The 21,581-nt window shown below is 39.2% G+C and overlaps 2 protein-coding genes across 3 annotated transcripts; one reads left to right on the top strand and one right to left on the bottom strand.

Moving 5' to 3' along the window:
* Positions 1 to 3,895: 3,895 nt before the first annotated feature.
* On the top strand, positions 3,896 to 5,091 carry LOC122658549. 2 transcript variants are annotated; one of them, XM_043853559.1, is made up of 2 exons: positions 3,896 to 4,820; positions 4,860 to 5,091. In XM_043853559.1, the coding sequence occupies exons 1-2, from the start codon at positions 3,901 to 3,903 to the stop codon at positions 5,065 to 5,067; spliced, it is 1,128 nt and encodes a 375-aa protein (XP_043709494.1). In that variant the 5' UTR covers positions 3,896 to 3,900; the 3' UTR covers positions 5,068 to 5,091. The 2 variants fall into 2 exon arrangements, with proteins under 2 accessions (XP_043709494.1, XP_043709493.1); XM_043853558.1 differs by having other exon boundaries at positions 3,896 to 5,091.
* Positions 5,092 to 8,730: 3,639 nt separating this feature from the next.
* On the bottom strand, positions 8,731 to 21,193 carry LOC122659577 (disease resistance protein RPS2-like). Its single transcript, XM_043854678.1, has 5 exons — positions 21,121 to 21,193; positions 20,351 to 20,358; positions 13,959 to 14,860; positions 9,343 to 11,036; positions 8,731 to 9,300 (listed from the first exon to the last, which is right to left on the bottom strand). The coding sequence occupies exons 3-5, from the start codon at positions 14,770 to 14,772 to the stop codon at positions 8,731 to 8,733; spliced, it is 3,078 nt and encodes a 1,025-aa protein (XP_043710613.1). The 5' UTR covers positions 14,773 to 14,860; positions 20,351 to 20,358; positions 21,121 to 21,193.
* Positions 21,194 to 21,581: the final 388 nt, after the last annotated feature.

Genomic DNA, 21,581 nt, shown 5'->3' with positions numbered 1-21,581 from the left:
ATCCGCCTACATAAGTAGAGTAACCTGGACCTTCTTTCCCCTAGCAGATACAATTCACTTTCAATCCATATCTCTTAGATCGTGATTCTCTTCTCCTCATACTCTAGAACCTATTGAATCCTCAAAAACCCTCAAGATCATTATTTACTTAATTTTTATTAAAGTATTGGATTTTTTTTTTCCCGAATATCTCTAAACCAATACCGATGTAAATCGAATTCAAATTTTCGATTATCCATTTATGGTCCTAATTATAATACGGTTACCTTATCATATTCTAATAAAAGTTTTGTGACGGTGCCAGTCGTCACGCTGCAACGTGCAACCATGTAAGTAAGAAAAACACAATCACGGTCGGATACCCCTCCTGTCTCCAAAAAAAAAAAAAAAAAAAAACACAATCACGACGTGCAGCTGGGCTGGGCTGGGCCGCTGTTGGGTTGGTGGGAAGTAGACGCTGAATTGGTTGTTATGCTTACCTACACCATTTCAAATTTGGTTTTTTTGGTTAACTGAATTTCTCTACCGTCAGATTTCCAAAATCCAGATATAACAACATTAAACGACGTGGGTCCCCCATACCAAAAGAAGTAACACCTAGTAATTCCTTCGCGGATTAGGATCGTCTCCAGGGAGCCTAGTGCATCGAGATGTGTGCAACACAGCTCAATTGTTGGATGCCCCCTGGGCGTGCTGGGCTCCCTAGAGACGCGCTAAATTGTTCCTTCGCATGTAAAAATCCATTTGAGTAGGTATATTTCTTCTTGGTGAACATGCATATGAAGTTCACCACGATTCACCAACTGCACTAGGCACATGTTGGTAATACCCTTAGACTTTCTTGATTATGTTACAAATCATGGAATTGGCACCGTTAGATATTGTGCTTGCCAGGTGTTGAGCTCTCAATCCTGAATTTTGCACATCACTACATTTTTATTACGGAATTGGAGAGGATTTTTCATCTTATTAATAGTTTAATGGGAAGCAGTTTTCTGTCGGGAGTGTGGCCTACGCCAGCACTCCCATGTGTCTATCGCTCTCCTCCTTAAAATAAAGGGGCAGAGATGTCTTTTCACATGAGGAAGAAAGAGATAAACTCATGGGAGTGCTGGCGCAGGCCACACTCCCGGACTGAGATCTTTTTTCCTAATTTAATAGTACGTTATTAAGGAAGAAGGAGGGTATTTTGAGCCACACCGCCAGAAGATTACTACTTTGCTTTTATTAATCAAGTACTTAGTAGTTGAACTCGGGATGGAGAGACACGTGCCACCACGTCTTCATCCCACCACAAAAGTCCAAATCATTAGTTGTTGTTGTTACATATATTATCGGAGAAGTGACATCATCTTTTCTCAAATGTCTGAAAGTCTCGAAAGTCTTTTCTCGTCTCGTCTGCCAAAACTCCTGTTGAATGATTTGAATCCTATTCGATCACCCCCATTTTTCCCGCTCTTACCCATCCCTAGACATTCTCTCTTCCATTCATAATTTCATATCTCATAGACAAAAGCAAAGCTCTGAATTACCCAAAATAACTTCACTTAAGTTTTGGTTTCCCTTTTTCATTTTTAGAAAAATCTTGTCTAATTAAAGTTGGTGAAAAAAATTTGTAATTTTACCTTTTTGCTTTTTTTGGAATAATATAGTTTTTTTTTTTGGTGATAAATAAGACAATAAAAACATAATGATAAGTCATTTTCAATTTATATTGAATTACCCTTATAAACCTTGCCTTAAAATAACTTTGGGAAACAAAACTGACCAATCAAAAGAAGTTACAACTTCTGAATTCACCACTTTGGTGATAAACAGTTGTACCATTAACTCATTTACGTGTAGACATACTAGTGAACAAACGCATCATTTATAAACTTTTTTTCAAATTTTTTTATGGGAAAAAGAACGTTAACCGATCGCACTCTAGATGTGGCTCCCTGGCCTAGACACATTATCGTCTAACCACCTTGGAAGTGAACATCTTGTCCCATGGGATTTTCACCTTTTCATGGGTACAAGCGATTAGGCACTTACTGTGTCTAGGTGTTGGAGTCACGCCTAGAATGCGATCATTTAACAATCTAAAACCCATGTTTTTTTATTTTCATAGACCTTTGGATTGGGACCACAAACAACTAACAACCATATAATATTTTATTTTAGGGTTTGAGTTCTCTGTCTGGTTGCATAGCATACACTAACGTCTCCTTATGTCTATCTCTTTCCTCCCACAATAGAGTTAAGCTATGTCATTTCATAAGACGAGAAGAGAGAGACAGACACAACCAAGCGTTGACATACGCAACATTTTATTCAAAAAAAAAAAAACTCCAATAGCTATTTATTATATGGGCAAGATATCTCTACTTGGTCACATGGTCTCTACACAAGCGTTTGGACCAATGGGGGAGCACGCCTGGGTATCTACCTAGGGTGCAAAGATGTCATTTCATGGTGCTCTATGAGAGGGTGTAGGAAACACCACCAAGTAGAGATTTTTTTCAATTCCCTTATTTTATTTATCATTGGAGGATGTATTCAAATATAAAGATCACCTATCTTACATGCCAAGGGCCCAATGGTAGTGAATCAATTCATATTTCAACTTCTACACCAATTTATATTAGATATTGTAATGAAAAACTTTTTGTTGGAGGGTACATCTCACAAAAGCTTTAATGGATGACTTTCAAAGGGTTAGAACGTACGAGAAAGGGTGTGAGCCGCCCAAATGGCATCCACCATGCTTGTGTGGTCCCACCGAACGTACGAGAATGGGATCTTGCCTCACTATCAAAGAATGGCTTGTATCACATGGAAGAGTGTTCTTAGTAATTTTATCCGTTAGACATTAAGGAGTGTTTGATTTGTCATACACTCAAATTTGAGGCTAAAATTCAATAAATTTTTTTTTATGTATTCATATTTTCAATGGTAAAATTTAGTCATTTAATTTTAATAAATATTTTTAAAGAAAGAGAGTTAGGTATGCTACCAACATTCGATAAACTAACGAATACACCAATCACAAGGCTGAACATAGGAGGAGAGAGAGGAACTGACGGAGACACATGATCGGCACTTTGGCTGGGTGACTAATCTTTTCCCATTTTTAAATTGCAATGTTTTTCTAAAGCTTATTATTCCACTAGACCAATTATATTTTTGTTGAAACTTCAAATTTGTTGATATATATTAGAGTTTACAATAGAATGGTTAGTTGGCCACTAAACTAGATGTACTTGAGCCATTTTGAATCATTAGACCTTAAAGTTTGAAAGTGTCAAATGTTAAGAAATTTTACCCAAAAAATAAAAATAAAAATTGTTAAAATATAAGATTAAGGATAGTTTGGTCAATATGCAGTGAAACAGATAAAGGGTATTACGATCACTCTTCGGAATGAATTCCATGTTTTTCTTTGGCACAATGGAATGAATTCCGTGTAAAAACAAAAGGAAACAAACAACTTATCGAGACTTCTTACCAAATATATATATATTAGGGAAAATTACATGATTAGCTATTTTTGGGTTTTCATTTATAAAACTATCCACTGTATGTTTGAGTTAACAAAAATAGATAAAAACAAGTTAAGATTTATAAAACTGGATAAAATAATGTCTTTCCCTCCCTCACTTACTTTTTTAGACATTTTACCCCAGTCATTGCCTTCTCGAATGTACAGTTTTATAAATGAAAACCCAAAAGTAGCTAATCATGTAATTTTTCTAAAATATTATCGAGACATGAGTTAAGGAAAACGTTAGTGGCATTGACGAAATATATAGAATTATGCAAGGGCATTTTATAGTAATCTCCTCCTGTTCTATCCTTCCAGGCTTCCCTAGCTACGCAGTTATCATCGTTCAGAGCCAGAGAGAGAGAGAGAGAAAGATGGTGGTCGGAAACTCTGGCAGTGGCGAGCAAAGGCACGCCTCCGAACCAGACTTTGGAAGCCCTAACGGTGGCGATACTTTCGATTCCGACCAAACTCACCACCGCCTCAGTGAAGAGATCGACAGCACTTGTTCTACTCCTTATATGAGTGCTCCTTCTAGTCCAGGTCGCGTTCCCGACGGCTACTTTTTCAGCGCTCCCGCGAGTCCTCTGCACTTCGTTCTCTCTACATCGCCTTCTTCTTCTTCTACGTCTGCTTCCGCATTCACCTTTTCTTCCAACGATCCCTCTGTTTCTGGTTCCTTTGAGTTTGAATTTTCCGCAAGGTTTCCTTCCAACACTTCGAGTTCTGCTGCTTCCATGATTTCTGCCGATGAATTGTTTCTTAATGGTCAGATCCGCCCGATGAAACTTTCGTCTCATTTGCAGAGGCCTCAAATCTTAGCTCCCTTGTTGGATCTGGAAGGTGACGAAGATTACGAGGATTGCAAAGATGCGGCAGAGCTGGAGTTCGAGAAACGCGAGGAGTTGATGATGCGAGGGAGAGATGCGAGGCTACGCAACAGATCTCTACATAGGAGGACAAGATCTCTCTCTCCCCTGAGAAATCCCCTGTTTGGGTGGCACGAGGATGAAGAAGAGCAAGAGACCAGTGGGTGTGATCTAGATTCGGAAGATCCTGACCGTAAACAGGACGAAACGCCATCGACGGGAACGACGCCTTCCGTGTCTGCTTCATCTTCAGGGAGGAACTCCAAGAGATGGATCTTCTTGAAGGATTTGCTCTACCGAAGCAAAAGCGAAGGCAGAGGGAACGGTAAGGAGAAGTTCTGGTATTCCCTCTCCTTTTCTCCCGCCGTCAAAGACAAGAAACCTCCGTCGGTCCCAATGACGGAAACTCAGAAACCAAAACGAACTCCCCAGGTTCCCGCTAAGAAAACGGTCGCAGCAGGAAAACCCGCCAACGGTGTTGGTAAGCGCAGAATCCCTCCGTCAGCTCACGAGCTGCATTACACGACAAACAGAGCCCAGGCGGAGGAGATGAAGAAGAAAACATTCTTGCCATACAGGCAAGGACTGCTGGGATGTCTGGGATTTAGTTCAAAGAGTTATGGTGCCATGAACGGTTTTGCTCGAACCCTGAACCCAGTCTCTTCCAGATGATTTTTTCCAGGGTTCCCCAAATGGATTTATACTTTTTTGTAATTCTTGGCAAAGTTCTCACCTCTCTGTCAACAAATTAGGTATTGGATTTTCAGAACTCCATTACCATCTCCCCAATGTAGTGGGAAAAAACATGTAAAACATTGATCCAGCTTTCTTCTTCTACCGGTAGCATGCCATGGTTCGTAGTTAAGATAGGGTCAGACCATGGGGGAATTTGGAAAGAAGTTAGGCCCATAGCAAACCTCAAATTTCATGTAATGGCACTCTAAGGGAAGTATGATATGCAATATGATGCGCAAACAATTTAATAACAAGTACCCAATCCCAAACATGGATTAGTAAGTTTAGGCGCTAAGTTGATTGAGTTATAAGTTGACCTATACATTGAGGAGTCCATTCTCCTTATAGAGATTCTACTTCTACCCCCTTCATTTGGAGTATCTCCATTAATCTCCTTTTTAATCACTGTAAAATTTGTTGAACATTCATTTTGTGATTTCAATATTAGTTATCATTCTTATTATTTGTTAATAGGATAATGAGGATACTGCATTGGTCCTACTAAAATCCGATACGGTATCAATATTGGTATCGGCAACTAGTAAAACCCGAAACCTCAAACCATGGCTCCGGTGTCTATTGTTTTTTTTTTTTCAACGTTTAATTTAACACAATATACCCTCTTGGCTTTTGTGGGGTTAGGGATGTCTTGGTATTATTGCTAGGAATTTATGAATTGGTATCGGGTACGTATAGGCCAATATGGATTCGGATTGACCTGTATAGAACTGATTTTCTCTTGAGTTTATTAAAAAATGATTTTTTTATACTATTTTACCTTTGATCTGTATCAAATATTCAAATATCGATCATTGACTCGGGATCGGTCCCTGTTTATCCTGATACGAATCAACTGATTCAATATCAATTCTTCAAATCATGATTGTAGCAGTTAATTATCTGGTGAATGGATTTCATAGTATCGATCGCAGTTGATGTCAATATCGATACCAATATACATGAACCGTGTTGGGAGTTGGGACATATTGATATATCTATTTCAGATTAGAATAGTATTTTTCAAAAAAAGAAATAGAAAAAAGAAGCCCGCATATGTATAGTATCGGCCGATCCATATCAGTCAAGTATCAATATTGGTCATAGCTGTCGTTGATACAAATTGGTCGATATAAGCAATCCGATACCAATTTCTAAAACGGTGATTCCTTGTAGGGTTGGATGGTTGTGGGATTATGTTGGCATGCCCTTATCTTTCTGATCCATGGTTTATTGGATTTATGTATCCTTCAGCCATGAGCTTTCACATTGTCTAAATAAAGTGCTTTTACGAAAAAAAAAAAGAACAAAAACAAGAACTTTACCATCTGTCCTTAGTGGTCTCCGGAATCTGGATCATGGATATAGATAATGGTATTGGCATCAGTATCGGTGGTGGCAATGCCGACATTGTACAAAGTATCACTCATATTGGTATACAGAATGTTTTGCCCTAAAAAATCGATGTTAGATTTTTTTAATATATTTTTATTCATCATCAGTACCGTTTCAGGGATGGGTATTAGTACCAGCCAATGTCGATACAACCGATACCAAATTTATACCTAAAACCATGAATACCGATACTGATACGACTATATCGGATCGATACCAGACCAAAACATCATTTTTTTTTTCAAAAAAATAAAAAAAGAGATTTCCTTACCATAATGGTCGATCCGTATTGATCTGTGGGAAATTAGGTCATGGGCCTCTCTTCCATTATTTTTTCTGCACACCCTTCTCATGTGAGGGGATGATATGTCATTAACCAACATGGCAAGAGAACCTTTTCGCTGGAGGTTGCAGATCATCAACCAACGTGGCAAGAGCCATGATAGATTCATTGATTTTAGGGTTCATCGTCCACAAATCGTTTAGGGTTTGAAACTGACCCTAAACGATTTGGGGAAGATGAGGGCAATTTGGTCACTTTACTCTTTTTAATTTTTGTGATTTTTGTCACAAGGGCATTTTGGTCATTAAATTCCCTGAAAGTCTAAAACTAACGTCTAATGTCCCAGACTAACGGACTGGACTAAAGTATTACAATGTTTTGAAAGTAAAGGACATGTGTAAATTGTAAAATTGTAAGGATGTATTTGGACAAATGGGCATTTTGAGGGGGACATTTAACAAAACTCAAAAACAATGACCAAGAGCAAAAAGAATACCATGTGACAAGAGACAAGGCCCAAATTGAGTGAAGCTTAAGCCAAACTATTAACTGATCTCAACTTCAACTAAAATAAGACATTCCTTGAAGAGCTATATAGTTCATCTGGCATTTTTATTAAATTATCTCAAGGGTCCTCCATTTGAGCACTTCAAATGGGGGTGCTGTTGAAAATTTAATCTCTTTGTTCCTCACAATTAATTGTTAAGAGTTACGAGGGTTATTAGGGTTACGGGGAACTCTTTGTAAACACAGAAAGACGTGAGAAAGAAATCTTATAACCCTTTTCTCCATTGCTAGTAAAATTGCTCTCATCTCTCCGTTAACGTAGGCACCTTACCGAACCATGTATATCCTTATGTTGTATGGTAGTATTTCTTTCTATTTATTTATTTATTTTTTTGCATTTAGATGAGGTAAAAAAAAGTCTTTTAAACAATAGCCAAAAGCACTATAATATGGATGTGCCTCCGATCACATTTGATAGTAGAGTTTTACTTTGGGAGTGTGGAGCCTTGGAGCTCTGGAGGAGGATAAGAAGCCTTTCTTTTTTGATAATCTTTTTTCTTTTCAATAACTGATGACAAGTCCTTTCTGGAGTTTAGCATTACATTAAGCTTTGACCTCATAGACTTGTGGACTATGCTTGCTCTACAACATCTAATGACAACCATTCAAGGAGGTGATTGAGAAATTCCAACTTTAGTAGTCTCAACTCTTAATCTTAAATTTACTCTCCGATCCATTTTGGTAGTTTATTTCAATACTTGAAAATATATACGACGTGTATTTTTCCTTCGACCATAGAATAGGAAGAATTCCTTCTCCATAGGACCGAGTGAGGGATTAGATCGACTCTTGGATCATGATTACACTTCCACCACTATTTACGAGGTCAAAACTATTCTCTCAATGCTATCGATCCCATGGTGAAAGAGTGAAGGAAAACTCAACCTTTATTTCAATAAATGAAAAAAAAAAAATAAGAGAACGAGCTTATTAAAGTACAATATGGCCTCTAGGATAAGGTGTTAAAGAAAGAGGATCGAGAAGATTTAAGGTAAAAAATTGTTGCATCATATACCTGTTTCCAAGTTGAGTTATGTAATATGAGGTATGACTAAACTACCCTCCATCATGAATGGCATCATTATGATGGATATGTCATGTAATGGATCGATTAAATTGCAAATGTTCATTTAGTTCATCAGTACATGTCAATGAGATGTATCTCCCACCCAAATGTGGAGACTTCAAGACCCAAATCACCCCCAATAATGTAATTTACAAAAACAAAGAGTAAAAGTAGAGAGAGATGGAGTGAGGTGAGAACACAGAAGAACAGAGCAGAGCAGGGAATCAAGCAAGAAGATGTGTGGAACTCCACCATGCACCCAGAATTGGTCTCTCTCCTTTGACGCTCACAATCACAGAGAAGCTTGAATTTCCTCTTCCATCACCTTATCGCCTTTTTTCCACCACTGATTCCTTTCAATGATGACAAGTAACCCGTCTGCATTTCGGATGGGGAGAGGATCCTTCTTTAGCCTTGGACAGTTACTCACCATCACATCTTGTATAAGGGGACACTGCAAGATGTGGTTGTTGCACACGTCATGTAGTGCTGGTAGGTCTATTAGCTCTAGCCTCTTCAGTCTTGGGAAGGGTGAGATCATGACTCCACCACCACCACCACCACCATTAATATTACTACTATTCCCTTCCAACTCCTCTCCAAGTACTTCTTCCTGATCTGCTTCAATTATCACTTCCATTCTCTCACAATCCAGAACTCTAATCTCCTCCAAGTTGTTGAACACGCCTGGCATTCCCTTCGTGAAGATCATCTTCAAGCTATTGCATTGCTCAATTGTTATCCACGATAGTTGATCAAAGCAATTTAGTGGTGTGAGATTAACACTACATATCCTTTCCAATTTTGGCAAACTTCCTAGGAATAAACTCTTAAAGGAATCTTGGTGGTGGTGGTGGTGGTGGTAGACCTCCTCCTCCTCCTCCTCCGCCGCTCCATCAAATACCACTTCAAAATCCTCACAATTCTCTATTACAACAGGACCTACAACTTCAACACCAGTGGGTACACATGTCACCCCCGGGCAATCCTCAATCCTTAAGAATCGTAAATTTTGGAATTGTTTGAGAGCTTGTAGAGTGTCTTGTTTTACGATTGTGCAACGAAACAACCACAACCGCAGTCTCTTCATCTTCTTGGCCAAAGGCTTGAACCAAAGATCATCAGAAATAATGATATCTTGGAAGGAAATGGAAAGAGATGTTAAATTGGTCAAGTGTGATAACTCCCTCACATCAATGATGCGGTCATCACTGGTAGGCCCACTTCTCTTCTCTTCCTCCTCATCTTCATCCCTGCTGCTTTGTCTGTTACAATCAACAACAGACCTACTCCCATCCCATTTTTCATCTCCACCACCACCACCACCACTTACCCTCCATTTTATTTTATCCGCTCTAAACAAACTCAACTCCTCTACTTTGTGCAAACGAGAAATTACCCCCACTGGAAAAGAAACTTTGGTCCATTCCACATTCAAGTATCTTAAATTACTTACACCTTCCACAAATTCAACTCCAAATATTTGCTGGTCTAACATTTCACAATTAGACAAATCTAAAAGTTGGAGCTGTCGGAGCATTCCTAGTGCAGGCATTGCTTTTAAACTTGAACACCCCTGTAACCTAAGCACCCGAAGATTCACCAAACATGACAAGGAATCTGGGAGATATTCCAATCCCATTGTTTTAGAAAGATCAAGTACGCTAAGATGATCCATGTGTTGCAAAAAATTTGTTGGGAGAATAACAGTGCGAATCTTCTCCTCCTTGGTTGGGTAACTATTGGCCCAGAATAGAAAACTGTTTAGTTTTGGGCACATCTCTCCCCACTCCGGCAACTCTTCTATTTGGGTATCACATAGTGAAATCCTTGTTGCATCTACCCACTCATGAATCTGTGGTGCCTCTTTAACTGATTTACCAGACCTTATCAAGAATTTGGGGATACCACTACTAGAGTACTCTGAAGAAGTAACCCAAATTGCAAGCTCTCTCATCATATCATGCATCTTTACAGTGTCTTCATACTCCCCATCTTCCAACATGCAAGCAATTTTCAAGCTCTCAATCAGATCCACACCTTTATCCCTAGCAGCATTTAAACTTCCTAATCTATCTACTAATCCCTCACCAACGCAATAATCTAATATTTCATATCTTATATTTATGTTATAGTCTTCGGGGAAGCAAGCACAATAAAGGAATAGACTCCTAAGCATATCATTCTCCAATTTATCAAAACTGAATTTTAAAGGAATAAATACTTCTTCCTTCATACCTCGGATCTCTGTGGCTGAGAGCTCCATTTCCCTTGAGGCGTTCTTCCATGACCCGACTTCATGTCGATTTGCCATTGCACGAGCAACAGTTACAATTGCAAGGGGAAGACCATCACACCTTCCAACAATTTTTTCAGCAAAGCTCTTTATGTCAGTGGCAGTAACATGTTCACCAGCTACTTTAACAAAGAGCTCCCACGACTCGGCTTCTGATAATGGCCTCACTTTTATGGTTTTACTAGCACCCATATCAGTGCAAGTATCTTGATTTCGACTCGTCACAAGAATCTTGCTACCTCTGTTGTTTAAAGGGTCTGGGATTCTGATACGATCATAGGCTGATGTGGCAAACCTTGTATCTAGTATAACAGAAAATAGTTAGAACCTATGGTATTTGGTTAGTTTGTGGGGGTAGATGGGTCAATATGCTAGATGGATAAGCAAGTTGGGGTAGATGGTTAAATAGGGGCGAGTACCCCATGTAAGAGGGCATGAATAGTGAATTCTCAATCTCCACCCAATTCTCTGTCTCTCCTTCGTCTACTTTCTAATTCTCTGATACAGAGATGTATCATTGATCCGACCTGCTCTCGGCTCTTCCAGCATGGCAGAGGGTACCCGTTTGCGCCAACTTGACGAGTCTGTCAAAGCTCTGCAGGAGCGATCTACCGCTCACGGTGCCATTCTCCAGGAATTGCGTGCGACAATCGTTGGCCAGCAGGCTACGATTTCTGATATCTCCGCGCAACTCGCTGCTATCACCGGCCAGTTAGACCAGGTCTTACGCCTACCTCCAGCGTCGCCGGATCGGCGTTCTGGCATTCTACCCACTCCAGGATCATCCACCGCCCGTGATCTTACCATTGCTCCGCCAATTCAGGCCCGCACCGTGCTTCTCGAGTTTCCTCGCTTCGCCGGCCCCGATCCAGTTGGTTGGATATTCAAAGCCGAAAGGTTTTTTGATTTTCATCGTACTTCCGACGATCTGCGTCTCTTTGTATCTTCCGTTCACATGGATGGACCAGCTCGCCAATGGTTCCGACAGGTTCATCGTTCCACACCGTTCACCACCTGGTCCACCTTCACTGAAGCTCTCACAACTAGTTTCCATCATTCTCCTACTGCCCTGCACCAAACCTCACTGGTTTCAGCTCTTGTAGCATCAGATCCGGATTCCAGCGTTGTGATTGATGACCACCTTCATACCGATTGCATCGACCAGACGCAGCCGGCGACACAACCAACGCCAGAACCGATCGCTACAGTAATCGTTGCATCACAGCTCCCTTCCTTCGTCGGTCAAAATCCAACCGGAACGGAGCTCATTCCAGCCGTCGTATCTTTCCGAATGCCCAAAGTCGATCTGGAGAACACCGGCGCAGTGCTAGCTCTTCGTTTCACGATGATGGCAGAGCACATCCAATGCATTCATCTCACTCCCTCCCCTGTTCTGCTTTGGAGGGAAATGAAGAAACAAGAAATAGAGGATGTGATTATTCGGCCGCCACCGGAGCCTCCACCACCTCTGCACATATCCAGCTGCCGGCGTCTCAGCTGTTGGACCAGCGAAGGTCCGGCCTATATGGACACCAAGGATTCCATTTTCTGTTTCTTCCTATTTCTTCTTTCTCAATTTCTATTCTCCATAAACCCACCTTACAAACCCGACAGCCACTTTCACTCTATCTTCTTCCTACATCAGATCACCGACCTTCTTAGTTTTACATCTCTAACCCGTTTTCTCCATTTTTCTCATCCACATCCATCGCTCCCATATTTTCCATTTGTTTTTCTTCATTTCCCATTTTTATTCTTCTCTCTTAAAGAAAACTCCCTAAATGAGTCGAGCAGCGACGTGCGGCCAACGACGAAGCCGCCATGGAAATCTCACATTGATGACCTTGAGCAGGGAATCCTTGGATTTACTGGGCTCATGCCGATGGATGTCAAGGAAGGTAGCAGAAGCCCTTCGTTTCGAGCTAAAGATATCATTGGGAATCTTGAGAGTTACTGGGCCATTTTGGAGTATGCTGAGAGTGAAAACCCTGCACCAGCCATTCAATTGTACCGGCCATTTTTGCAGATTTCCTCCGTTACACCTGACACCAGCACCTACCCTTTTATTCTCAAGGCCTGCACAAAGCTACTTACCACCATAGAGGGTGAGAAGATACAGTGCACTGCCATAAGAAATGGATGTGAGGCATTGGTCTTTGTTCAAAACACTTTAGTTCACATGTATGCTGCCTGTGGGTTTTCTGAGCGCGCACACAAGTTGTTTGGGTTAATGCCTGAAGGGACCCTCATGACATGGAACTCTGTGATTCTTGCTTTAAATGGGAATGCCCTTGTAGACCTCTATGCAAAATGTGGGAGCATTAAAGAGGCGCATAGAGTAATTTTTGAGATGGAGAGAAGGAATGTTGTCTCTTGGACTTATTTGATTTTTGGTTTGGCCGTTAATGGGTTTGACAAGGACGCAATTGAGCTCAATGCTGTTGTTTGGAGGACTCTGCTTGGGGCTTGTGCTTGTCATGGTAACCTTGAATTGATGAAGCGAGTAAAGGAGCAGATCTCTATGCTTGATCCTAATTATAATGGAGATTATGTGCTTCTGTCAAATGTCTATGGTGGTTTTGGTCGATGGGCAAAGAAGGCAGGGAAAAGGAATTTCATGAAAGTGCAAATGATTGAAAGGTACACTTGCTGTGGAGTGATTGAGGTAGGTCAAATGCTTTATAAATTTACACAGGAAACACCGTGTTCTGAAATCCCCTTCCAGCATTTCGGTTTCACTATTGACGCAGAAACGAAGATCTCCGTGGACAAGGACAATGATCTCTCCTGTGAAGGTGTAAACACTTAGCTACCGATTAGAATACTTTTGGTGTTCAATCGTGGGAAGCTATACTTGCGGCATTGTATGCAACTGAACCTTGAGGACAAGGTTCTCCGAAGGGGTTGGCAATGATACGATCATAGGCTGATGTGGCAAACCTTGTATCTAGTATAACAGAAAATAGTTAGAACCTATGGTATTTGGTTAGTTTGTGGGGGTAGATGGGTCAATATGCTAGATGGATAAGCAAGTTGGGGTAGATGGTTAAATAGGGGCGAGTACCCCATGTAAGAGGGCATGAATAGTGAATTCTCAATCTCCACCCAATTCTCTGTCTCTTCTTCGTCTTCTTCTTCTTCTTCTTCTATCTCTTTCCTTCTTCTCCTTCGTCCTCTCTCTCCTTCGTCTACTTTCTAATTCTCTGATACAGAGATGTATCAGATTCCAACAACCTCGAGGTTTAATTTGCGCCATACGTCATCCAAAATTAGAAGAAATTTCTTCTTTCTTAAGGCATTCAACAACTTCTCTCGTGCATCAGCCTCACTATCTTTATCATTTGATTTATCGAATCCGAGGCGCTTACCGATATTGATTTGGATACTTCGTATGTTTGGAGTTGCACACACTGTGACCATTATCACTGTCTCAAAACAAGAATCATTTTCAAAGTGATTGTTTACTTCTTTGGCGAGAGTTGTTTTACCCACTCCACCCATACCATATGCTCCAATGATACCAAAACGTGGATCAGGATCACCTATGCAATCAAGCATCTGCTGAAGTATGCGTCGAGTTGATGGCTGTTTTGCGATTATTGGCTCGGTTGACATCTCTATCACAGGCTTTGGAGAAGGCGACCTTGTCCGATCAAATTGTTCGTTTAGCCTATGATCAGCAACTAGCTTGAGGGTTGCAGACCTCTTGCTCAATTTGTAGCGTGACCAGCAGTTCACACACCAACCACCTGCACACGTCCCTGATTGATTATACTTCTTTTCTATGACATCGGCTTCAATTTCGATTTCATGGATGGCCTTGAACCAATTGTTGGCTACCTCAGTCTCCACTCCTCCATCGTTTTCTTCTGCTTTTAGTTTGCTTTGCTCATCGTTCCTCTTTGCCTTCAGATCTTGAACTACAGTTTGCAAGTCATTTACATTATCTTGGGAGCTTCTTAAGTACTTTATCCTTCGAGAAATGGGAGAAATCAGATAAGTGTCAATAACAGTTACAAATGGCCCAACGATATCCATGAGAAGATGGAAAAGTGGGAACAGATAAAACAGAGCAAATGACAAAGAAGATCTGACTGAAATTCTTGGAGAGGATAGGAAGAGATTACGACGATGGAAAAGAGCCAAAGATGATAAAAGTGAAGACTTGAGAGAGAGGACCAATAACTAGCTACGACTTGTTGACATATCCAAATTTTCTTTTATGAGAACCTAATTTTGCCATGTGGCAAGTCAGATGACGTTTAAATCTTGTGGACTTGCTCGTACAAAAATATCTTCTTGCCTCAATTATTGGACTCCTACGTGATTCTTACGGTCACTAATTTCAAAGTAAATAAATGAATAACTTAAAAGTGCGAGCGGGAGCAGCGCTCCATCAATTCGCACCGTTAAATTGTTATAATCTAATCTGAAACATTTAATTCATTAAATCATCTTATCTATTGTTTATTCACCTAATTGATGAACCCTATTATTATTAATCGAACATTTTCAAGAGAATCCACGTTATCCTCTTTAAACTTTGAAAGTTGTGATTGTGAACAGCTAGGTGATGAAATGGGACCTGAGAAACAAAGTCATTTTAGACTTCACCAAACGGGTCAATCGAACATTCGTATTTACTATCCGATATCCGTATCCGATATACAACATCATTCAGTTAAATCCCAAATGAATTTTTGTTCTAAATGATCTCTCTCTCTCTTTCTCCAATTCGTTAGCAAGTACCAATATCGATTCCTAGTCAAACCCATATTGGTGGGTTGGTACAGACAATGGTCAAAATGTGAAAAAAAAAATTCTAAGTTTTTAACAAAAAAAAAAAAGAGTTATTTCTAATTGATAGATCGATTTAGATCGATATCGGCTGAGTCCAAAATCGATTTCTGGTCGATCTTGTATCAGAGGGTCAGTATAGACAAGGGTAAAAATATATTTAAAAAAAATATTTAATTTTTTGAAGAATATAGAACAACCTAATCGATCCAATCCAATAAATACCGTCTTGGATCGGTATCGGTGGAGATGGAGATCGATATGTATTAGATTGCATCCGTTAGGTTACCCTATTTTCTTAAAAAAAAATACTTTTTTTAATATATATATATATACCCTTGTTGGTAGTGGTCTCAGCGATACCGATATGAATCGATCTGTTGATTAGGTTTACACTTTTTTGTTCAAAAATTAGATTTATTTTTTGTACATTTCTACCCTTGTCCGTATCGACCCACTGATACGGGATCAACCAGGATATCCGGGGAAAAAATATGAATAATCTGAAGAAAAAAACAATTCAACCGATAATATAGTGATAATAAAAAATTAATCATTGACCGCGATCATTAGGGTTTTTGATGATTCAACCAGTTCTAAGGTTCGATGAAATGAGATTTATGAGGCGATCACATCCGATTCGTATCCGATCTAAGGAATGGTGAAATGAGCATTATGAGACTTCGATCCACTAAGAGACATGGATTGACAGTAAATCGTATTTGTCGAGTGGAGGCAGGTCTTGGTTACACAAATCAGGAATGTAACTCAAAATATTCGAAAAATCATTATATTCGTTTCTCATCCGTATCCGTTTAGGGATACCCATATTCGATCGTGGAATATCCGGATCCGATCATATCCGATCTGTTTATATCTCTATATGGTATAACAACCGTCGTAAGTAGATATTTAAAGATTCGCATCCGTCATCGTTTAGGGATATCTCTATCTATTTAAGAATATCTGGGGAAAAATATGAATAATCCAAAAAAAAAAAAACAAAAAAAAACAAAAAAATTCAACCGATAATATAGTGATAATAAAAAATTAATCATTGACCGCGATCATTAAGGTTTTTGATGATTCAACTAGTTCTAAGGTTCGATGAAATGAGATTTATGAAGCGATCACATCCGATTCGTATCCGATCTAAGGAATGGTGAAATGAGCATTATGAGACTTCGATCCACTAAGAGACATGGATTGATAGTAAATCGTATTTGTCGAGTGGAGGCAGGTTTTGGTTACACAAATCAGGGATGTAAGTCAAAATATTCAAAAAATCACTATATTGGTTTCTCATCCGTATCCGTTTAGGGATACCCATATTCGATCGTGGAATATTCGGATCTGATCATATTCGATCCGTTTATATCTCTATATGGTATAGCAACCGTCGTAAGTAGATATTTAAAGATTCACATCCGTCATCGTTTAGGGATATCTCTATCTATTTAAGAATATCTGGAAAAAAATATGAATAATCCGAAGAAAAAAAAGAAAAAAGAAAAAAATTCAACCAATAATATAGTGATAATAAAAAATTAATCATTGACCGCGATCATTAGGGTTTTTGATGATTCAACTAGTTCTAAGGTTCGATGAAATGAGATTTATGAGGCGATCACACCCGATTCGTATCCGATCTAAGGAATGGTGAAATGAGCATTATGAGACTTCAATCCACTAAGAAACATGGATTGACAGTAAATCGTATTTGTCGAGTGGAGGCAGGTCTTGATTACACAAATCAGGGATGTAAGTCAAAATATTCGGAAAATCACTACATTAGTTTATCATCCGTATCCGTTTAGGGATACTCATATTCGATCGTGGAATATCCGGATACAATCATATCTGATCTAAGGAATAGTGAAATGAGAATTATGAGACTTCGATCCACTGAGAGACATGGATTGAGAGTAAATTGTATTTGTCGGGTGCAGGCAAGTCTTGGTTACACAAATCAGGGATGTAAATCAAAATATTCAAAAATCACTACATTGGTTTTGATCCGTATTCGTTTAGGGATACCCATATTCGATCGTGGAATATCCGGATCCGATTATATCTCTATAGGGTATAGCAACCGACATAAGGAGATATTTGAAGATTCGCATCCGTTATAGTTTAGGGGTATCCCTATTTAAGGATATTTGGAGAAAAAAACTATAAATAATTCTCCCCCCAAAAAAAAAAAACTCAACCGATAATAATAAATAATAAAGTGATAATAAAAAATTGGGAAATTATTAATGTAACAAAGGTCTGTTATTTATCCAAACATAACAAGACACCTAGTGCCCTCTTCATACTACAGTTTAGGACCCAGTTGGAAATAATTTTGTAAGGATAGTTGAGTAAAATCACATTCATTGCTTGAAAATAGGAAAAACCTACAAATTTTAACTTAATTTTTTAAAAATGGTTAAAACGTAATTGTGCACCCTTCATACCCTTATTGTAAAGAACTTAATTATTGAGATTTTTTTTTTTTTTTTGGGGTACAAATTAGATTTTGGGGATCATGTTTGAAAGAGACGGAGCACTGCTATTATTAATGTGGTTCACCGGCTAGGTGGGTAAACAATAGATAAGGTGATTTAATAAATTAAACGTTTCAGATTAGATTATAACAATTTAACAGTTCGGATTGATGGAATGCTGCTATTATTAATTTATAATAGCAGTGCTCGAACGCTGCCACCTTTTGGCCATAACTTAATTCTCTAATTGTGAGAGGATGGGAGTTTCAAGGCATTAATTAATGGGTGGGGATTTATGACTTTTCCAACATTTTGTAAGAGACCCTTTCATATACACGGTTTGCAGGACCGTGTATGAAAACTTTTCCCTTGTTATTTAGGGAAAGTTTTCATACATGTGTAAACCGTGTATGTGAGAGGGTGGGAGTTTCAAGGCATTAATTAATGGATGGGGATTTATAACTTTTCCAACCTTTTGTGAGAGACTCTTTCACATACACGGTTTACACGATCATGTATGAAAAATTTTTTCTTGTTATTTTCTTATTTTATTAATTTAAAAAAATTAGGCAAAAATTTTCATGCATGATCGTATATGTACACGACCAGCATTAAATGCAGTCAAATTGGCATTTATGCCCATTTGAAATGTCATAAAAACCCTTAGATCCCCTATTTGATGGACTTGATGGGAGAATCTCCCGTGTATGAATACCTTCCCCAAAAAATTATAAAACTTCTACAATTTCATCAAAGCACTACACTACAAGACATGCTATTTCCATCTTAAGTTTGCAATTTAAAATGTTACCAAAAAAAAAAAGTTGAATTTAAATAATTTATTATTTTCTTAAGGGAGAGAGAACGCTAACCGGCCGCATGTCTAGCATGACTCCCATGCCTAGACACAGAAACCACCTAGGCGCCTGAAAATGTTTGCCTTGCGCACATGAAATGGCAGAATTCCCATTGGGGCAAGGGCCACAAAGCAGTCATTTCCAGACGTTTAGAGCGTTTCTACGTCTAGGCGTGGGAACCACACTAGGTGCACGATCGGTTAGCACAATGGAAACCTCCGCCAAAGAGTTGGGTGAAAGTGAACTCTGATGTTTCTTCGAGCTTCTTTTGCAAACACCGGATTCTTGATGTTTCTTCCCTTTACGCTGTTTGGCTTGCACTTGTGCCCCTTCCAACTCAGCTGCTTAAGTAGCCTTATCAACCTCCAACACTTCAAGAGCGTGCACTACCATCGTACCGTCTCTAAAGGAGGTCGGAGCAATGGAATCTACTACATGATATTCTCCAACATCAAGAATGGAATCCGATTCCCCCTCATTCGCACCCTGATTGGACCCAGCTGCTACCACTGCATTATCCACATTTTCCCCTTTTTCATGCGCTACGTGCATTATTGTTGGGGATCTTGATTAAAAATTAAAAATAGAAACTGAGATCTCCAGGCCAATCAGGGTCCACATTCATTTTTCGAAAAAAATATAATCTATACATTTGCTTTCCCAATAAAGACACTCGGATGGAGAAACCAATTCACCATTTGGACTATCAATAAAAAAAAAGTACATTTGTTTATAAATAAGGAAACTGATCAATCACTGCCACTCCAGAGAAATTCCGACTTTAATAGTGTTTCATCTCAATCTTAAACTTACTCTCCATTTTAGTAGTTTATTTCAATACTTGAAAATACAAGGTACTTTTTCTTTGATCATAGAAAAGGAAGAATTCCTTCTCTATAGGTCAAAATTACTATGCGAGGGATTAGACTCTTGGATCTTGATTATACTCCCACCACTATTGACGAGGTGAAAACTATTCTTCCAACGCTATCAATCCCATGGTGAAAGATTGAAGGAAAACTCTCTCCTTATTTCAATACATGAAAAATACAAGAGAACTAGTTTATTAGAGAACAATAGAGCCTCTAGGAGCTGTCAACTTTACAACAAGAGGAGAGAGAGAGAGAGAGACCCTCGCACCTTCCAACAATTTTTCCAGCAAAGTGCTTTATGTCATTGGCAGCAACATGTTCACCAGCTACTTTTAACGAAGAGCTCCCATGACTCAGCTTCAGATAATGGCTGCACTTTTATGGTTTTACTAGCACCCATATCAGTGTAGGTATCTTGATTTCGACTCGTCACAAGAATCTTGCTACATTTTTTGTTTAAAGCATCTGGGATTCCAACAACCTCGAGCTTTAATTTGAGCCATACATCATCCAAAATTAAAAGAAATTTCTTCTTTCTTAGGGCATCAAACAACTTCTTTAGATCTCTTGCATCAGCTTCACTATCTTTCTCATTTGATATATCTAATCCGAGGCGCTTACCGATACTGGTTTGGATACTTCGTATGTTTGGAGTTGCAGACACTGTGACCATTATCACTATCTCAAAACAAGAATCATTTTCAAAGTGATTGTTTACTTGTTTGGCAAGAATGGTTTTACCCGCTCCACCCATACCATATACTCCAATGATGCCAAAACGTGGATCAGGATCACCTATGTAATCAAGCATCTGTTGCAGCATGCGTTGTGTTGATGGCTGGTTCTCGATTGGCTCGGATGGATTCTCCATCACATGCTTTGGAGAAGGCGGCCTTGTCAGATCAAATTGTTCCTTTAGCCTGCGATCAACCTCTAGCTTGTGGCTGACAGATCTCTTGCTCAATTTGAAGCGTGACCAGCAGCAATTCACACACCAACCCCCTGCACACGTCCCTGATTGATTATACTCAATTTCTATGACATCGGCTACAATTTCGATTTCATGGACTGCCTTGAACCAATTGCTTGCTACGTCAGTCTTCACTCCTCCAACATTTTCTTCTGCTTTTAGTTTTGCTTTGCCCATCATTCTTCTTTGCCTTCAGATCTTAAACTACACTTTGCAAGCCATTTTCATTGTCTTGGGAGCTTCTCAAGTAGTTTATCCGTCGAACAAGGGGAGAAATCAGATCAGTGTCAATAACACTTTACAAATGGTCCAACAAAATCCATGAGGGGATGGAAAAGTGGAAAAAAATAAAATGGAGCAAATGAGAAAGAAGATCTAAGACTGAACTTTTTTTGAGATGCTATAAATTTGAGTGATGTATCTTTGTATGAAAAGGAAAATGGTAAATGATTCAAAATGCAAACACAAAGAGGCTTATTCTATTGTAAAAACACCAGGACGGACAACTTATGAAGATGGGAGATTTGGAGGAGAAGGGATCCAGTGAAAAGGCAACAAGAGAATAATTGAAAGAACAAAAGATGATGAAAGTGAAGACTAGAGAGAGGACATTCCCTATAGCTAGCTAGGACTTGGTGAGCTATCTAATTTATTTATGAGAATTAGGGATGTAAACGGATCAGATTTGGCTCGGATAGTGTTATATTCGCATCCACATCCGATTAGCTTTTGGACGATTCCGGATAGTGCTAAACGGATACGGATATGAATACGGATCGAATATTTTATCCGTTTACATGCATATATAGCTTTTCGGATAGCTATAGCCTATTCGTATTTGCATCCATTTAGCTTTCGGACG

The sequence above is a fragment of the Telopea speciosissima genome, chromosome 4 (genome assembly GCF_018873765.1).
Source record: "Telopea speciosissima isolate NSW1024214 ecotype Mountain lineage chromosome 4, Tspe_v1, whole genome shotgun sequence".
Lineage (NCBI taxonomy): Eukaryota > Viridiplantae > Streptophyta > Magnoliopsida > Proteales > Proteaceae > Telopea > Telopea speciosissima.
The sequence above is the reverse complement of the archived record's forward strand: the minus strand, read 5'-3'. Positions and strand labels throughout refer to the sequence as shown.